Source organism: Plecotus auritus (assembly GCF_963455305.1).
Source record: "Plecotus auritus genome assembly, chromosome: 5".
Classification (NCBI taxonomy): Eukaryota; Metazoa; Chordata; class Mammalia; order Chiroptera; family Vespertilionidae; genus Plecotus; species Plecotus auritus.
The window spans coordinates 124,347,837-124,367,508 of NC_137776.1; the positions used below are offsets into that span (position 1 = coordinate 124,347,837).

Here is a 19,672-nt window from a genome sequence, read left to right on the forward strand (position 1 = left end):
ACATTTTGCCTGCATGGAATATAAAGAACACTCCTGTTTAGTGAATGCTGGAAACATTTTTCAGATGACATGAACGAGTATATGTGAATCTTTAGTTTCTGAAACCACACTTGCCATGGGGAACAAAATAAAGAAACCAGACTACAGAGAGAGGTCCAAATATCTGTGAGTTTTTCCGATATTCAAACTTTATTTTCATCCCGTATTGTGGACACATTTGTTATTTCTTGTCGAAAGGGACTTCCGAAAGTCAGCCTCGGTCCACGTGGGTGAATATCAGCACACAGAGCAGCACAGAAGTGCTGGAGGCTAAGACCAGCAGGTCATAATTATGCAAGAAGTCCTTTCAGAAGGCTGATGGACTTGGAGGCTTCAGCAGGGCTGAAAATCTGCATATTAGTACCTGCTGGTCTTTGCAAAAGGCCCAGGGTTCCTTTTGGAGAAAATGGTATTGCGATGCCACGCTCCATTGTTTGCCTCCAGAGCTGGCAACCTGCTTTACTCCTTCAAGAACTGCAGCTCTTCCTGCCCCAAGAGGAAGGCCGCCATCCCTCAGATAGCTGAGTGGCATTCAGTGGCCTGGTTAGCATTCACTGGACCCTTTAAAAAGTAGCTTTGTGTTTTTCCCTCCTTGACAGCTCCTTTAATATGTCCCCAATCGATGGGCCTAGAAATTGCTGGTGTGGCTACCCCTCCACGCAGCCTGTGAAGTCTTCTCCACCATCACTCAGAATTCCAAATGGAGGCTTTGGGCTGCCTCTTTCTTCAGCATTAACTGCTCCCATGTCATCATCCCCCAGGGAAGACAGGCAGTTCCTCCTCTGGTAACGAGCCTTAAACACACCCACATGGTTCCATCCAGAACACTAGAGCCTTGGAATAAACCTGATTCCCTAAGCCCGTGGTCGGCAAACTGCGGCTCGCGAGCCACATGCGGCTCTTTGGCCCCTTGAGTGTGGCTCTTCCACAAAATACCACGGCCTGGGCGAGTCTATTTTGAAGAAGTGGCATTAGAAGAAGTTTAAGTTTAAAAAATTTGGCTCTCAAAATAAATTTCAATCATTGTACTGTTGATATTTGGCTCTGTTGACTAATGAGTTTGCCGACCACTGTCCTAAGCCATTACTAAGTCTCTGCAGAGCAGGACATGACATAGTCCAGGATATAGGTTACATGCATAGAGTCTTCGGGCAATTCCAATTCTTGGTCATGTCATTCTTATTGCCTTATTATAGCAAAGAAAGACTAAGGGGAAATAATTATTTTTCCCAGAAAGCGTTCCCTTTAAGACCTGTCAGACAGTTTATAAAGTTAAAATGAGACAACTATTTCACTGAACTTGTTTTCCATTTTAGTTCGGTTCAGTGTAGTTCTGTTTCTGTTTCCAAGGCAGACAGTTCATTCTGTGATCAGTCTTAGAAGAACAAGTGTTTTGGGGTAGGTTCAATTTTTCCAGTGGTGATCCCTGCTCTTTCCTATAAAGTTCTATTTAAAAATTCATTGTATTTCCATAAAAATAAGGAATCCAGACAGTTCTGAACCTGGTACATATATTATTGTCTCCAAGACTCCCTAAAGTAAATATTTAAATATTAAGTTCCTTCTGGAAACTGGTTATGGCCCTTTTATTTCATTTGATGTTGACTCATAATGAGATTCCCTCTTTCATGCAGGCTCTTGCTATTAGTTCCCCTTTGGAGTCATAGAACTGCAATTGCATCAATTTGTGAAGAAATACATCTTTAAAATGCTGAGTTTTCCAGTCCATAAACGCAGAATATGTCTTCCCTTATTAAAGTCTTCATTTTTCTCAAACGTGTTCCATAATTTTCTATGTAGAAATCATATACAATTATGAGATTTATATCTATGACTTTGATTTTTGATGCCTTTGTAAATGATATTTTTAATTCCTCTTTTTCTGATTGCTATGGTATATAGAAATATTTTTGGACATTTATCTTAAATCCAATAATCCTAATAATTTCACTTATTGATTCTCATAGTTTATCTGTGATTCTTCTGGGTTTTCTTCATTCATAATAATGCCATTGCCAATTTCTTTTTAAAATTGGTTTTAGAACTGATCAGTGATACTCTAACTCACGTAGCTAGAAAAAATTATTTTCATGTTAGAGTAGTTCACATTTAGAATTTAGTACATTAGATTAAAACTAGCCCAGCCGGTGTGGCTCAGTGGTTGAACATCAACCTAGGAACCAGGTTCAATTCCCAGTCAGGGCAGATGCCTGAGTTGTGGGCTTGATCCCCAGTTGGGGGCATGCAGGAAGCAGCCAATCAATGACTCCCTCTCATCAGTGATGTTTCTATCTTTCTCTCCCTCTCCCTTCCTCTCTGAAATCAATAAAAACAAACGAGCAAAAAACTAAAACATCTGGACTGTTTGCCTCAGCATGGAAGAATACAAAGGGCACCCAATACTTAAAGAACATCTTTATTTTCTCAGGAACTTTGGAAATAAGTATTCTGTGCACAAAGTTTCCCTATCCCCACTCACCCACATCCACTTCCACTCCACCATCCACTATATATACACTAAGAGAAAAGAATGCTGCCTTTTGACCAATTTGCATTTCCTTGTGTATTCCTTTTTCTTTAAGCATAAACGAAACCAAAGACGAGTTGAAATGATAAATTTACTTGCCCCTTTGAACATGATATTCTTCTGATAACACCACTCATAACTCATTTAATTTCTAAAAGACTTCCTCTTCCCACTTTCATATCCTCACTGCAAAAATCTCCTCCTTCCTGGATTACCAAGAAGTTACCAGTGTCCAGGCCAGCTCACTTCTAGTGATGGAACTTTCCCTGCTGACAGAGAAGGAGCTCTAAGCTTGGAACCAGGTCTGGTTTGCTTGTAGCAGAAAACAATGGAGAGGGAAATAAGCCTCAGTCTGTGCAGTGTTGGACCCAAAGAAATGACACAAAATAAAGGGCCGGAGCCTGTGGGTTTGTCTTCAGCAATATTTATTGGAAACAGCGATGCTTCCCATGGTAAAAGTTTATACGTTAAGCAGTAAGATTTGCCTTTCACTCCACATGATCCACTACTGCAGATGGCACGTCCGAAGCAGCACATTAAACCTCTGAAAGAATCTGTACGGCTAGATAAATAGAACTCTCGATAGAACTTAACGGGACTTGGATGACTGATACCAAAAATAACAACACCACTCAAAAACTGACACACAGCACTGTACACACGAAATGAAGATGAGATAGAGGGGACAGATAAAAGTGATGACTGAATGGGGAAACAGTTTTGCATATGCAGCCACACTTCTTAAACTACTAAGCACAAACATCATCTTTACTTGGTCCTCACTGAGGGCAGAATATGCACAAATGATGTTCAAAGAGCAAAGGTGAACGTGGAAAGAAAGGTATGTACTGTTTCTTGGTCTAGGAACTAGTGGAAAAATGGTTTCTAGTGGTTTTCTCCTTGTGTGTCTGTGCCAAATGGATTCATGAAACACACAATTTGTAAATAAAGCGGAAATGAAAGTATTTGTTCCCCCTTCCCTGTACCTTCAGAAATGCCCTAAACACACACACACACACACACACACACACACACACACACACACACACACACACTGTTTCTTTACAGCAGGACATTTAAGCTTAGAAACGGATCTCTTCTCATTTCCTCATAATGGAGTCTCCCCTTGTCAGCCCCTCCCACAATATGTGGATTGCTAGCTATCTTAGAAATAAAATGGGAATCCCCTCTGGCTTGAACAGCAGGGAGGAAGGGAAACAAGCTGTGCCTCAGAAACAGGCATAAGTGGGAGGAACAGAGGTGAACGTTTTCAGAGAAGGCTTTGAATCCACACTCAACACTTTCCTGGTGGCATCAAAGCACTAACTCAGACCAGAAGGCAGTTTGCTGGTGAGGGAGGCTTTCTTCGACAAACTTTGTGACTCACACGTTTGGGAGGGGATGATATGAAAGCAAACCCTTTCTCCTGTTTAGCTGGAGAACCTGAGACCTGGAGAAGGCCCTGGGTGATAGATAATACCTTCAGTAGGATGGTTTCTCTGTGCTGTGGCTCATGGTCGTTAGTCTAAGAAGCCGCAGTCTCCTGAGAACTGTCTGGCTGGTCTCAGATGGTATTTTAAAAGCACATGCCATGCCCACCAGGCGGAGAAGATACCATCCATCACCGTGACTCCTTTGGGATCACACAAGTCAACCAAAGGTACTCTGTGGGGCCGGGTGACCTGGACCACTGCAGCCTGCGTTGGGATGTGTTGGAAGCAGCATTACCAAAGCAGTGGTTAAACTGAACTACCCGGGTCAAGAGGAGATGAGCCAGCCAGCATGACATACTAATGGGGCAGAGCAACCAGAATTTCCACATAGTTGATGGGGAAGAAGCCTGACTGGCCATGAAGCATCCCCTCATACCAGTTCTCATCAATTTGGTTAGTGAGTGTGATGATATCACCCTCTTTAAAACCCAACTCCCCTTCATTTTCAGGTTCAAAGTCGTACAGAGCTCGGCAGCAGGGCTGATCCATTGGGACACCTGGAGTCAGAGCAGGAGAGAAGAACACAGAGAGACAAGGGGAACTTAACTCACATGTGCACTGCCCGCTGCGCCCGCCTGCTGACCCCTCGGTCCTCCCTCACTCCTCTTGCTGCGGAAGCCTCCTCCTGCTACCAGCCCCCAGTGTCGCTGCCTGGCAGCTCCCTCTACAGTCTTCAGGGGCTTTCTCAGATGTCTGGAAGGTGCTGGGTTCCTGTTTTGTTTCCAGTGATGAAAAAGGGCCACATCCATTCTTGCAATGTGTACAGCAGAATTTATCAAGGCTTGCCTTCCTGACAATGCCCAGTGATGGGAGTCCCAACAACTCAAGGCTTTTTAAATGAGATTTAGGTTCATAAGCTAGCATGGCCAGAATTCTGTCCATGTTAGCACTTTGAAACCTCTGCACGTGTGAAACAGTACAGCTAATTACATGGATGATGCTTTGCAACCTCAGAATAACAGTACATTCTCACTTATTAAAAATAAGTACTCCAACCTCAATATAAAACACTGGGTTCAAGTTCTAACTCTGTGTGACCTTGCACAAGGCACTTCTCTGTTTTTGTGTAACAACTTCATGTACTATTATATCTACTAAATGAGATGATCTAAAAATTATATAATTTACACTTTATAAACTATTGTGTGTATCAATGTGAGGAGTGCATCAGAGCTATGACATCTATAATAATAAAAGCATAATATGCTAATTAGACCGGATGTCCTTTCAGACATCCTTCCAGACGACCTTCTGGATGAAGCTGGGGCTGTGAGGGAACCCCGGGTCCCGGGTGCCAGAGGGAAGCCAGTGCTGGCAGCTGGGGGAAGGAAGGCCTACTCCTGCATGAATTTTGTGCATCGAGCCTCTAGTATTAAAATAATGCACTTGACCTGGATTAAAAGAATAAAGAGAATGGAGTCCTGACCTGGCCAGTGTTGCACTAGCATGTGTTGCAATGTGGAATGCAGCTCAAGTGGTTGGAAAGTTGTCCCACACACAAAAGGTCATGGGTTCAATTTCCGGTCAGGGCACATACCCAGGTTGCAGCTGTGATCCCTGGTTGGGGTGTATATGGAAGGCAAATGGTCTATGTTTCTCTCATATCAATGTTCCTCTCTCTCCTCCCTCCCTTCTTCTCTCTCTGAAATCAGTAAGAACATATCCTTGGGTGAGGATTAAAAAAAAAGAAGAAGAAGAAAGAAAGCAGAAAATTAACAAGTCTCTGGAAGACGAGTAAAATATGCAGTTGTTTTCTGAGCAGGAAGAAGCAAGTTACACATAACATATATGACTAGCCCTTGGGGCCGGCTAACTTCTAAGAGCCACTGCTGCTTATACCCCCAAGGAGCCCTGAGCAGCAGATGTGAACACAGAAACACAGAGCTCCCACTGTCATCACAGACCTCCCTTTCCCTTCAGTCTCCTGAAAGCATCTCATAAGAGGTGTCCTACCGTAAAACATCAAGCACCGGGGATACAGGGAAAATAAAAGGAAGCTGCATAACTTTAAAATTCATATCCAGTATGAGATAGTTTCCACTTCTTCATTCCAGCAAATGTTAAGGCTGAAAATCTCTCCAGCACTAGATTCACCATATGCTCCTGTGCCTCAAGAAATCCAACTGAACACATTCTTGGAGCTGCTGCCTGTGGTTATGTGTGAGCGTATGGGGCAAGCACTGTGCACAGGCATTCAGTTTTGTGTGTGCTGGAGCCACAGAGGGGGAAAAACAGAGAAAATATGCCACCCCAGCACCAAACTGACATGTTAAGATGACCTTATGACCACGAAGTAGGGTCAAAATCAAATTAGGCCAAAATAATTAGGAGGTTAAGACTTAAGACGGGAGTTAAGCAAATAAAAATAATTTTATAGAGGAGAGAAGAGGGTAATAGAGGAAAAGCCATGATCAATGAGAAAAGAAGGAGGAGTGCTTTTAAGAGCTTCTACCTGACAAAAGCATCCCGTAAGAAATGTATTATTACATATATCTTATGCAGCCAGATTAGATTGCTTCTAGAATTTTTGGAAAAGTGTCAACGGGATGTGCCCAAGGCCCATATAGTGGGCGCTGTGGGTCTCAGCCCCTTACCTGAAGGCTTGGGAGTGCCCGCGTGGGAGATGCCTCCATTGGGCTGAGTATTGTCTCCAATGGGAAACTCCAGGCTCATCCGCGGTTTAGGCTGATATTCCCTTCTAGGCTGAGATGAAGCTTGTCTTATTCTGTGTTGAAAAGGAAAAGGGGAGAATAGAGAGTATGTAGCCAATTAAGAAGAAGAAAAAAAAAAAGGCAGTAAAATCTAGGATATGCTTAGGTCAGTGGTCGGCAAACTCATTAGTCAACAGAGCCAAATATCGACAGTACAACGATTGAAATTTATTTTGAGCCGAAACCGGTTTGGCTCAGTGGATAGAGCGTCGGCCTGTGGACTGAAGGGTCCCGGGTTCGATTCCGGTCAAGGGCATGTACCTTGGTTGCGGGCACATCCCCAGTGGGAGGTGTGCAGGAGGCAGCTGATCGATGTTTCTCTCTCATCGATGTTTCTAGCTCTCTATCCCTCTCCCTTCCTCTCTGTAAAATATCAATAAAATATATTTAAAAAAAAAAGAAAAAAAAAGAAATTTATTTTGAGAGCCAAATTTTTAAATCTTAAACTTCTTCTAATGCCACTTCTTCAAAATAGACTCGCTCAGGCCGTGGTATTTTGTGGAAGAGCCACACTCAAGGGGCCAAAGAGCCGCATGGGGCTTGCGAGCCGCGGTTTGCCGACCACTGGCGTAGGTCATCCACCAATCTGCCCTGTGGCATAGGAGAAATAGAGAGGGGCCCTCAGATTTCTCATGTGTATGTGTCTCTGCTTCTGGTGATATCCCTCCATAGTCACACCCTCCCTGTCTCTATCTTCTCTCTCAGTCCACCCGCCCTCCCTCACTCATTGAGCTCATTCTGCACTGTGCTAGGTGCTAGGGCCACAGAGATGAGTAAGACACAGTGTTTGCCACAAGCACCTACCGTCTGTAGGGGAGACAGAACATAAACAACTGGTTACCCTAAGTGGCAGTAAGTGCTGTAGAGATGGGTGCAAAATGCTGCAGGAACATCGGGTGGGGTGGGGGAGTCTACCTGTCCATGGGGAAGTTGGAGAAGGTCTACTGACGGACGAAGGTAAAAGACAAGTATGAGCCATTTACATATGAAGGATGGAAAGGAGGAACTGTGCTCTGAGAACAGTGAGCAGTTTGCAAAATAGGAAGTGGGAATGAAACTTATTCCCTAAAGAAAGCGTAGAACAGATTTGCAAAGGTGGGGAGAGCTTAGGGTAAGGTGGCAGCAGAATAAGAGTGTCTTGGTACATATGTCAGAGGAAAGAAAGGAAGGAACATTACACTCAACAGATGTCACTAAGACACGTATTTCTTTAGTGTGTTCGAGTGCCTGGTTTTAACTGTTCTAGAGGCTTCAGGGGGTTCCACACACTTCCACCAGGGTGCACTGAGGGAAGACGCACACAGAGAAGATATGGAGCAGGAAGAGGTGGCTAGATGGACCCAGTGGGAGCAGGAGAGGAGGTTTCCATGGTGTAGTACAAAGATTGGAGGCGTCATTGTGCACTGAGCCGACTCATCAGCAATGAGTGTCTCATCTGTCCACGAGCTGAGAATAAAGGCTCCTGAGGCAACACTTTGATACACATGCATTTAGCAGAATCATCCTGCTTAATCTGGCTAAATAAAGTAACACATAGCATAGTGCAGGGCCACTGCAAACAGCTGAGCAGGCTGTCCCCAACTCCAGGGAGCCCCATTCACAAGGAAAACTACCACAGCCCTGTGGTGGGCGCATCAGAAGATGGGGAACAGGCCCATGAAAGCAGCCCTTTTGGATGGACTATGCCACCATCCAGAGAAACAGAAAGTGTGAAAGATACAAGCTCTCAAACAGGTTATGCTGGATCACGGACACCATTTGGACCAGTGTGACACCCAGGGCTAGTGACGGCAGCTCCCTGAGCCTCAGCTGGCTCATCTGTTAGAAGAGGCAGACAATCCTTGGCCTACAGGGCTGTTATGAGATTGATGATGCTATGCCTTTAGTATCCACACAGAATAGCTTATCAATAGGATATATCCATTATCATCGGAACATCCAGGTATCCCATCGGTGGCAGCCAAAATATAATCCAAGTACTGACCTCTCATTCACATGAGATTAGATTTAATGCCACAAAGTAAAACAAAGCATATGAGAAAATAAAATCAGAACAAAAAAATAAAATCAGAACAAAAGATCCTCAGGGTGCCCGTGTAGGATCAGTGGTAATTTTGGCAGAAGTTTTTCTTCAAATGTATTCTCTCTCTTATTTTCATTTCTTTCCACATCATTTTATAGCAAGAAAATGGAAGTGTAAGATGCAGGGAACTGTCGAATACCTTTCTTCCAGTCTGACCGTGACTTGCTGCAGGATCTGGACTGCCTGCTTGTGGTACTCCAGCTGGGCTTGGACGAGCGCAGAGAGCTGGCTCACCTGTTCGATCTGCAGATCAAGGGGGAATCACACCTTAGTTCCCAGGTTACTGACAGTAAGCTACTGCTGTCCTGTGCATATGACAGAGCTCCCCTGACACACAGCCCAGTGCCTGGTGATGCCCAGGACCCCATGGGGAGCCAGGTGAAGACACATAGCTTTACAGATTCCGAATCGATTAAGGATAAGAAAACATCCCTATGAATGGGAACTCTAGTGCTACGAGGAGAAGCAACATTATTCAGAATTCTCCTGAAGATCACTTAACTCTCATCAAACAGTCTCATGCTTAGCTAGGACCTTCTGTGTAGGGTTTGGCTTATTTTATTGATATCCTATAAGACAAAAAAAGTATTGACCAAGGGATTCATTGCTCCCTATACTTTTCATGCTAAGTCAATATTAGTGCTGTTAATAGAAACGTGAATACTGATTTCTCACGTGAGGCACCATGGCAGGCAGTGTGATACAATGGAAAACCTTTTTGTCTTCTCTGAGCCTCATCTGTAATGTAAAGGGGTTGGGGTCAGGTGACATTTGGCTTCATTCTAGCTCTACTATTCTAAGCATACTTGGTGGCTCTTCACTTTATCTCTTGTGCTGTAATCTAGCTCAGTGGTCGGCAAACTCATTAATCAACAGAGCGGCAAACCGCAGCTTGCGAGCCGCAGTTTGCTGACCACTGATCTAGCTGAACAATGGCCTCCAAACGGACAGAGGCAATGCTGCCCCAGGAGTTTTGAGGTGGGGTACAGCCCTGGGTGCAGGTCAGGAGCTCGTCCCATGAAGCACTCCTCTTCAGTAGGTAGGTGGACACAAGCTGTTTCATGTAAACACAAACCTACACTGTATCGGGGTGATGGGAAAGTCTGGACATGGTCAACATGTCTCCCCTGTCACCAGTCAGGGCAAAGCAGTTAAGTGGGAAGTACATACAGACCCGGCAAACATCTTGGCAGAAGTTAGTCAGCAAGTGATCGGGCCAGAGGTTGGGGGAAGCAAGGACAGGAAAGCTAGGTAACGGGTTTCCTACATGAGTGGATGGAATGTCACTTCTAAAGCAGTGAAGAATAATTTAGTACTCTGTAAATGTAAAAGGAGCTTTCAAACCATCTCATCTATGCCCCAAATGCATTATCTATGCTATCATCATCAATCTCAATGGAAATTAACTTTTGAAAGAAAATGTCAACGTTACTTCAAAACACAAAACATCTTAACTCTATTGTGAATGCATTTTAGTTGATATTCTTATACAACCTGAAGTCAATCTGCCCTGCATTTCAACAAACCACCTTTTTTTTTTTTAGCTATTGGACTGATACATGGGTCATCAGAAATATTCTTATCTCCCCACTATTGGTAAGATCATTAGTAGACAAAAATGTAGTTAAATTAAACTACAGAAATACAGGGAAAAAAAAACTTACCATTTCTAATCTACCTTATAATTTCAAATTATTTAAAAGGAATGACTATCTACTGAAGTTCTCACCACGTAGTGTGATCAGACAGTAATGTTTTCAACGATGGGACCCGTTAGCACATTAATCTTGTGCCTGGATGGAAGGAGAGCCACTCACGTCCATCTCCAGCAGATTGAACATGCTTGACTCAGCAATTTCTTTAGACTCGTCAAATTTCTCCAGAGCTTGACGGATCTCTTCATCTGGAATCTTGCCTTGTCGTTTCTTCTTATAATCAAAGTCTAGGCGTCGACCCTCCAACTTCTTTAGATGATGCTGAAAAAGTCCGGGGCAGGAACATGCTGTGGAAGGACTCATGGAAAAGGCCTATTGAGAGCTCACTTCCCCACCTGCCTGTTAGCTTCCAAAATGAGGCAGGCTAAGTTCTACAAGGTGTCACCAGACAAGTAAAAAAGCACACATCAGTGGGAAAATGCTTCCACAGGCTAAATGTGGGGAAATATGTTTTAAAATAATTAAGAGCAAAAAAGTAATTGTGAGAAATACCAGTGCCCAATATTATTATTATTATTATCATCATTATTACTAGAGGCCCAGTGCATGAAATTTGTGCACAGGGGTGTGTGTCCCTCAGCCCAGCCTGCACCCTCTCCAACCTGGGACCCCTCAAGGGATGTCCGACTGCCCGTTTAGGCCCGATCCCAGTAGGTTCGGGCTGAAACGGGCAGTCGGACATCCCTCTCACAATCTAGGACTGCTGGCTCCCAAATGCTCGCCTGCCTGCCTTCCTGATTGCCCCTAACTGCTTCTGCCTGCCAGCCTGATCACCCCCTAACCACTCCCCTGCCAGCCTGATTGGTGCCTAACTGCTACCCTGCCAGCCTGATTGCCCTTAACTGCCCTCCCCTGCAGGCCTGGTCACCCCCAACTGCCCTTCCCTGCAGGCCCGGTCGCCCCCAATTTCCCTCCTCTGCCAGCCTGGTCACCCCTAACTGCCCTCCCCTGCAGACTTGATCGCCCCCAACTGCCCTCCCTTGCAGGCCGGGTCCCTCCCAACTGCCCTACCCTGCTGGCCATCTTGTGGCAGCCATCTTGTGTCCACATGGGGTCAGGATCTTTGACCACATAGGGGCAGCCATCTTGTGTGTTGGAGTGATGGTCAATTTGCATATTACTCTTTTATTAGATAGGATAGAGGCCTGGTGCATGGGTGGGGGCCGGCTGGTTTGCCCTGAAGGGTGTCCCGGATCAGGGTGGGGGTTCCCTTGGGGTGTGGGGCAGCCTGGGTGAGGGGCCTGTGGTGGTTTGCAGGCCGGCCACGCGCCCCCCTCCCCCCCGTGACCCAAGCGGAGGCCCTGGTATCTGGGATTTATTTATCTTCTATAATTGAAACTTTGTAGCCTTGAGCGGAGGCCAGGACCAGCCAGAGTGGGTGGGAAGCTTGGCTTCCTCCATTGCCGGGGAAACCCAAGCCTCCTGCTCGCTCCTTGGCTGCAGCCATCTTGGTTGGGTTAATTTGCATACTCACTCCTGATTGGCTGGTGGGTGTGGCTTGTGGGCATAGCAGAGGTACGGTCAATTTACATGTTTCTCTTTTATTAGTGTAGATTATTTTGTCCTCACTGGGACAAAGCCAAGCTGGAAGATGCCTTTCCCTTCCAAGACAGAAGCTGGGAATGTATGTACAAATCCCCAACATCAGAAGAAATGGTATCTCAAGAGAATGCAGAAAAACCCCCACTTCCCTTGAAATAAAATAAGAATGGAATTCTTTATTTTCTAATCGTACAGCATTAACACTAGAAAGGACTTATCTATGAAGTCATCCAATCTGTTAGAATTGCCTTATTAATTATTCATTGCTTATTTCAAATGAGGATTACTGATCACCTGAAGTGGCATAGCCAGGGCAGGGGCCTAGGAATCTACATCTTAACACTTAGCCTCGTTGACTGAAGCAGCTTTCAGGGAACCACTGGTTAGTTTAAGTCTCCCCTTTACAGTCACAAAACCTGACTTGGAAGAGACTTTCTTGGAGATCTAAGCCCCACACTGCACTGCAATCCCTCCTTGCACTCTGCCCAACACCTTTAGTGGCCAAGTGAAAAAGAAATTTCCCAAAGCTGCAAAGTCTTTTTTTACCTAAGTGCTACAGCATTCTATGCCTAACAGGTATGGGAAATGGCAGCAATTCCCTTGATCTTGGGTTGTCCAGAAAGAGAACAGATAAAAACAGAGTAGGGAATGGTGAAGAAATCAGAAGGAAAGACAGAAGAAAAACATCCTAGATCAAGCATGTCAAACTCAAAGGATAACACGGGCCAAATAAACAAGGTTTAAGTTTATGTGTGCCACAAAAAACAAAAGCTTAAATTTTCCATAGAAATGTAGGTTTATTTTGATAGAGATGTGCTGAATACAAAGGGCTCAAATAAATGAGTCATCATTAAAATAATACAACATTTTAATAAAAATTATTTTTTCTTGAACATTAACTTACCAGACACTGAATAACTGCACAAATAACTGTAATGCAAATAAAGCTATTTTTCTTGTTCTCCAAAAGTGAAATATTTCCTGTTACGCACACCAAACAAGACTAATGACGTGGCAATTGGCTGCTAAAATATTCGCTGCTAGTATTAGTGGCGAGAAATGGCGCGCCTGCATGTAAGGCGCATAAGGGAAATGAATGCAACACGATTATAGTCATCAGTCATTAGCGAACATTGTAGTTCGTTATTAATAATTATGTATAACAGGTCATAGTAAAAATTAAGTTACAAAATTTTTATTAAAATGTTTCTTACATACCGTTATATTGGCTGGGCTGCAAAAATATTTGTTGTGGGCCGCAAGCAGCCCGCGGGCTGCGAGTTTGACATGCTTGTCCTAAACCTTCCTTCCCACTGCATCTATCCATGCTCTGACCCCAAGCTAAATGTTTGTTCCTTTGGAAGGAAAATTCTCATAAAACATTTGAACTTATGTCAGCTGAAGGGCAGTGTTCTGGAGTCAGTTTTATTTTAGGTTGAGAGTGAGTCTACCCCTTACTAACGGTGAAACCTTGAGCCAGTGGTAGGGCTGAAGGAAATTCAGGCCAGAATAAGGAGATCGAGGAGACTTCAAGGTATGCCAGCTCATGTCACAATAAAGGAAATTAAATTTCAGACTGGTTCAACAAATATTTGTTGAAGGAATGAATGAGCAAACATTATACACCTAGTCAAAGGTAAAGCTCGTTGAACTTTATTTGGAATAGCTCAACTTTCTACAAGTTTTACCAAGAGAACAGTTGTGTACCCTTTCTCAATCCTAACAACTGTTATGAAAATATGAAAACATGTGTTTACAGAGTGACAGAATAACTATTTAAGCTAACAGCTAGTGCAGCTAATGTTTTAGAGGATAAAATCAGCCCAAAAAACCAAGGAATTAATAAAATTGTGTGTCATTAGGGAAAAGATATTATCCTCTGGAGAAAAAAAGCCTAAGAAATCTTGAAAATTAAATGTGGAGAAGTCAAATGTCATGTCCATGAGTGGCAGAGGCATAGTAGTGGGATAAAAAGTATTGCATTTCTGGTTTCTCTCATTTATTTTGCTGGACTGCTTTGCAATGCACGTGCCCAGTGCTGACAACGCGCACAGTAAGTTTAAAAAACGTTTTCTAAAGAAAAAGGGTCCCTCACCTATACAATCTAAACTGCCCACTTCCCAGAGGACCAGTGACAGGTACCTGAATTTCCCTCAGATCTTTGTCGTGAAGATTCTGGAGGGGGTCAATGAAGTTCTGCTTCACCTCCATGTCCAAAGAGTCTTTCACCTCCGAGAGGTCCCGCATGGCCTCCCCCACCTCACCGAGCGCAGGGCCTGGAAGGGGAGAACGAAGCTCTCGTATGTTAAAGAACAGAAGTAGAATGCGTTTGCACTGATAGTGCCCATCACAGAAGAAACCCCATGGATCCTGAAGACAACCGAGATGAGGGACAATGTGTAACACCCTCCAGAGAACAATGTTTTTTCTACCTACAACAGTTCATATGGGCAACAGACTCCGTGCCCTCTAACAGGGTGCTATCTCTTATAAAATTTTGAAACCATTTGGGAAGCTCCCTGCCCTCTCTTTTAATTACCAGCTTTCCTGGTTAAGGCCAATACATTTCTCAGGAGCAATAAGCAGGGTACAGCCAAAAAGGCCATCATTTGCTAAGATCTCACATCACAAGGGAATGAAAATGGAAGGTGTTCAGTACGGTAGCTGAGGGCCAGAGGATAAAGGAATAAACCATCTCATCTGAGGCAGGAGAAGTTGGCACCACATATGCCCTAGCAGGTTTGGCTTAGTGGACAGCGTGTGGCCTGTGGACTGGAGGGTGCCAGATTCGATTCCAGTCAAGGGCACATGCCTGAGTTGTGGGCTTAATCCCCAGAAGGGGGCGTGAAGGTGGCAGCCAATCAATGATTCTCTCTCATCATTGATGTTTCTCTCTCACCCTCTCCCTTCCTCTTTGAAATCGAGAAAAAAAATATATTTTAAGAAAAGAAAAAGAAGTTGGCACCACATACAAAAGAGCTGAGATCTAAGATAAAGCTCATGGGGCATTGTGTTAAATCATGCTTACTGTGACTGTTTAATCTGCCTCAATTTCCAGTCTCTACCAGAAAAACTCCAGAGTAAATATCCAGGCATCTGGAGATAGCAGTCAGCTACTGTAAAGATTGGCATCTCATCAGAGAACAAGAAAATAAATAAAACCCCTACAACAAATCACACTGAAAATGATAAAACAACCCTGAAAACAATTTTTTTGTCCCATGTGTACAGGACCAAAAAGTGAGAGTGGAAATATAAAATGGTGTGACTAATCTCCTACCAAGTTTCTTACTGGCCCTGAAATCCCCATGGACAAATGCAGGAATGGAAACGTGAGAGCGCACTCATTACCAAAGTTGCAGTCATCTCCAAGCTCCCTCCCGAACTTGAGCATGGCCTCTGCCAGCAGCGCTTCCGCCTGAGGGTAGCCTGGCCCTTTCTCCTGCCCACGGATTTTGGACATTGTGTTGATCATGCTGAGTTTAGCTCTGGAAGCTGAAGGCAGAGAGAGAACAGGCCTTTTTAAAAAAAAATTTTATCTTTATTGTTGAGAATATTACAGATGTACCCCTGCTTTCCCCCATTGCCTCCCTCCACCCAGTTCCCACTCTGCCCCAGGCCTTTACCACCCTTTCAAAGTAGGCCATACAATAAAGCAGAAACAGGGCAGAATGAAGAATCAGGCCTTAACCAGTCTATAAACCAGTTCAGCTACTAAAAACTGCACCTTCACCTTCCTAGCTTCAGGGTCTTCATCGATAACATGTGGAGGATGAGAGAGAAAGAGAGAGAGAGAGAGAGAGAGAGAGAGAGAGAGAGAGAGAGAGAGAGAGAGAGAGAGAGAGAGAGGAGGGAGGGAGGGAGGGAGGGAGGGAGGGAGGGAGGGAGAGGCGTAGAATAGGCATAGGCATATATTTTTTAAATCACTTAACTCTCTCAAAATCTTATGAGGAACCAACAGCAGACAATAGAAGTAACAAATGGAGAGAAGGAAAGGAGACCAGTAGAGAGCAAAGAAAGAGTAAGGAAACCACATATGGTGGCTAATCGCTTCAAATCCTGTGTTGGCCATTTTCCACTCTACAGATTCATTCCTTTAACAAAAGCTGGTTGTTGATCTGTGCTTACATCTTGGTTCTGTTAAGAGTTTTCTTCTGGTAAGTCATTACCAAAAGTAATTATAGTGGCTTTAATATACTGTGGCTGATTTTCATATTCATCGTTTTGAATATTGTTCAATTATGGAGAGCAGTATTCTTCTCCTAATTACTTAAGAACATCTTGAATATACTCTACAGTCTAATGAAAAGGGGGAAGAAAATCATATTATATTATTTTATCTATTTCTGCAAATCATCTAAAATACCTAATAACCCACACTTTTGAAGAAACTGCTTGTAAATTCATTCACAAACTCATTAAATATGTATTATGAATCCTGGGTTAGCAAAACTTCAGTGTTCTGGAAAATAAAAATCACGAGACTTCAGAATTAACCATTTTAAGTGTTAACATCATCATTTAAAAATGATTTATAAAAGCAACACTTTAAAAAAGCAGAGAGTAGTCCTGAAAAAATATAAATCGAACAGCCTATAATCCGTATAACATGGTCTCAGCCTGGATTGCTTCACCAAGGTGGGTGTGCCTTCAGGGACTCTCCTCTTCTCTTCTAAAGGGACCTTCCACTCTATCCCTTCCTCCCCCACAGCTTTACTCTTTCTCACAAATTGTCACAAGCTCTCTGACTATGCCCCTGTCTTATCTTCCCCACCTTCACTAGCCTAGTTCGAGTGGCCCCCACTGGATTTACCACAGAAACAGCTTCCTGAGAGCAACCCCTCCCCTGGTCCGGGAGAGCCAGGACCCTATGTATCTCCCCAAGAGGATGGGCATAAAGCCGCGCACACAGATGTTTAACACACACGTGTGCTGGAGAAAATACTAAGTGAATGAATGGATATCCGGGAAACTGGTATACTCTCATGGCAGTGGTTCCCACCAGAGACTCAGGCCACATCCTTAGGCGCATGTGACGGGGAGCCTTTTGAAGCTCACAGAGAATGGGAACTAGAAAATTTGTTTCTTTGGTTGCATAAAAAGTATAGCAATCAAATATTTTTTAAGATAGAAGACACCTGCCTCTGCTAAGGGAGGGATTCCACACTGAATCAGGGCATTAGGGCCAAATGACATAGGGAACTGTGAGACTTATCAGCCTACTTCCTCTCTTTACCCCTCAGGGAACTGGCGGCCAGATTTATGCCCTCTGAGCACGGGACAAGAAGACTCTTTCCTGGGGAATTCAACCAACTCAAGAGAAGAAACCTAAATACAACAATCCCAGGATGATCACCCTAAAATGAAGCCAATACAGTTAATAACCTCTATCATCCACCCCTCTCACCGCTCCCTCCCTGCAACTTTGCTGTCCTACACCTAATGGAAAATGGCAGCTGCTATCACCAGATGTTGTAGAAAGCTAACATGAGAGAGTCAAAACAAACAAGGAAATTAATAGGGAACAAACCATTCAGGAAGGGGAAAATAATTATTATTAACATTCTCAGGTGTCTAACATACTTTCATTCATAAAATAAAAAAGAGGGTGAACAACACTTAGAAATTAAAATATAATTTAAGTTTAAATAGGAATTTAAAGAAAACGTAACATTTAACCATCAATGAACACACAGATCATAAAGTTAAAGCAAATCCCCCCTCCTCGCCGCCGCCCCCCCCCAAAAAAAAATAGAATTTAGAAAAAAGAAAGAGATGAAAAAAGAATCGGAAAGCATAAAATCATGGTCAGTCCAGGTCTAGAGGCTGAATAATGGAAGTTCTGAAAAGGAAGAACACAGAAATAGAAGGGAACTTTTTTTTTAAATTCAAGAAAATTTCCCAGAACTAATGAACGCGCGTTTCCAGATTGAAAGGATCTGCTGAATGCCCAACTACGGATAAAAGGGTCCACACTAAAAACCAGTCGGTTTCCTGAAGTTACTAGAAATGTCCCTCCACTTGGAATGGCCTTCCTGCTCTCTGTCTACCTGCCCCACGCAACACCCGGCAGCCTCCTTCACAAAGTCTTTCCCAATCACCCTTTACCTCTGCTGCCCTTCAGTATGAGTGACCCCTCCCTCACTTCATGCCTGCACTGTGCCCTGTGCATGGATCATATCTCACAAGATACTTTATATCTCTTTTCTGCATGTCTGTTTCCTGCTACTAGGTGAAACACTGCATCCTACTGAATTCTAACACAGGGCCAAGTGCACAGCGGGGACTTAACTTATTAATTGTGCGCTAAACAGCTTCATTTAAAAGTTTACATTTTTTATAAAATTCTTCTGCATACATCATTTTTTCAAAGCCTTGCAAAAAGACTTCCCTGTTTAAAAGCACGATGGCCACCCACTGTTCCCTGAAATGGAGCTAGAGGTTGCTGATAAGATCTAATTACACACTGACCCTGTGATCTGACAGGGCGATTCGGGACAACGGGTCATGCTGATGGCAATCTGGCCTGCGTGTGGCCCTTGCACAGACTTGATTTTAAGAATTCTAAGGCTGCTGGGTCTTTTCATTTCTCCTGAACCCATTTCTTAAAGCGCAGTAAGGTGGCATTCCCCTTCCCATGCACTCTTATTAATTCTGACTTTTTAGAAACAATTCATCTCTGTGATGTAAAAATGATAAAAAACTGATCACACAATCTCCCATAATCAGGAAATCGGCTCTCATTTCTCCCAACAAAAGAGGGTTCTCAAGCTAAATTATGAGTCTTAAAGGGATATGAAAAATCAAATTAGTAAGAATCAATAAAAAAAATTACAATGGAGATAATTAGGTATCCCCTCAAATAGAAAAAAAAAATCTGAATTTGCACTGCCTGATTTGCATCGGTATTTACAAAAAAATCTGCTTTTAAACGTGTGTGTTTTTCCTGTGATAAAATGAACAAAACAAGTATTTATGAAGCACCTACTCTGTGAAAGGAACTGTGCTAGGGAGACTCTGAGAGGATCTGTTCTCAATTAGCTCATTTATTCTCTAGCTGAAGAGTCAGAGAGCATTCTGCTCACTGTGCTGGTGGCACACATGGGCCACACTGTGGACAAGGTTACAATGTATCCACATCACAGAAAAAAGCAAAACAACACACATAAAGTTGAGCAAAAGAACCGTATCAAAGGAGTACAAGCTCTAGGATTCTATTTTAGTAAAGTTCTGAAACCGGGTTTCTGGGATGCTGGCCATGTTGAGGTCCTTGAAGTAGGTCCTTTCATACAGGATGATCAGTTTGTAATAACTCAGTGGGATATACACTTCAGACTGGAACACTGCACTTTTTTGTAAGTTACAAATCAGGAAAGAGTTCAGAAAACAACAACACTGATGCCTGTGCCCCACTCCCAGACTCCTGATGTGACTGGTCTGGCTGTGGCCTGGCCACTGACTGTGTTGAAGTCCCCAGGTGACTGCCATGTGCAGCTCAGGTGGAGAACCTCTGCAGGAGAGTCACTGCACTGAATCCCTGGCAGGTGAGGACGCAAATCTGA

At 43.6% G+C, this 19,672-nt stretch overlaps 1 protein-coding gene across 7 annotated transcripts in view; it reads right to left on the reverse strand.

Annotated features, from left to right (window-relative positions):
• Positions 1-1,921: 1,921 nt before the first annotated feature.
• SH3GL2 (SH3 domain containing GRB2 like 2, endophilin A1) overlaps positions 1,922-19,672 on the reverse strand; it is a 210,008-nt gene continuing 192,257 nt past the window's right edge. For 6 of the 7 annotated variants that reach the window (XM_080667639.1, XM_080667638.1, XM_080667636.1 and 3 more), the window contains 6 exons: positions 15,462-15,605; positions 14,253-14,386; positions 10,671-10,829; positions 8,993-9,096; positions 6,654-6,784; positions 1,930-4,556 (listed from right to left, as the gene is read on the reverse strand). In XM_080667639.1, the coding sequence (XP_080523765.1) occupies positions 4,357-4,556; positions 6,654-6,784; positions 8,993-9,096; positions 10,671-10,829; positions 14,253-14,386; positions 15,462-15,585 (852 nt within the window). In that variant the 5' untranslated portion in view covers positions 15,586-15,605 and the 3' untranslated portion in view covers positions 1,930-4,356. Of the gene's footprint in view, positions 4,557-6,653; positions 6,785-8,992; positions 9,097-10,670; positions 10,830-14,252; positions 14,387-15,461; positions 15,606-19,672 lie in introns of all 7 variants that reach the window. The other variant, XM_080667635.1, reaches the window with a different exon arrangement.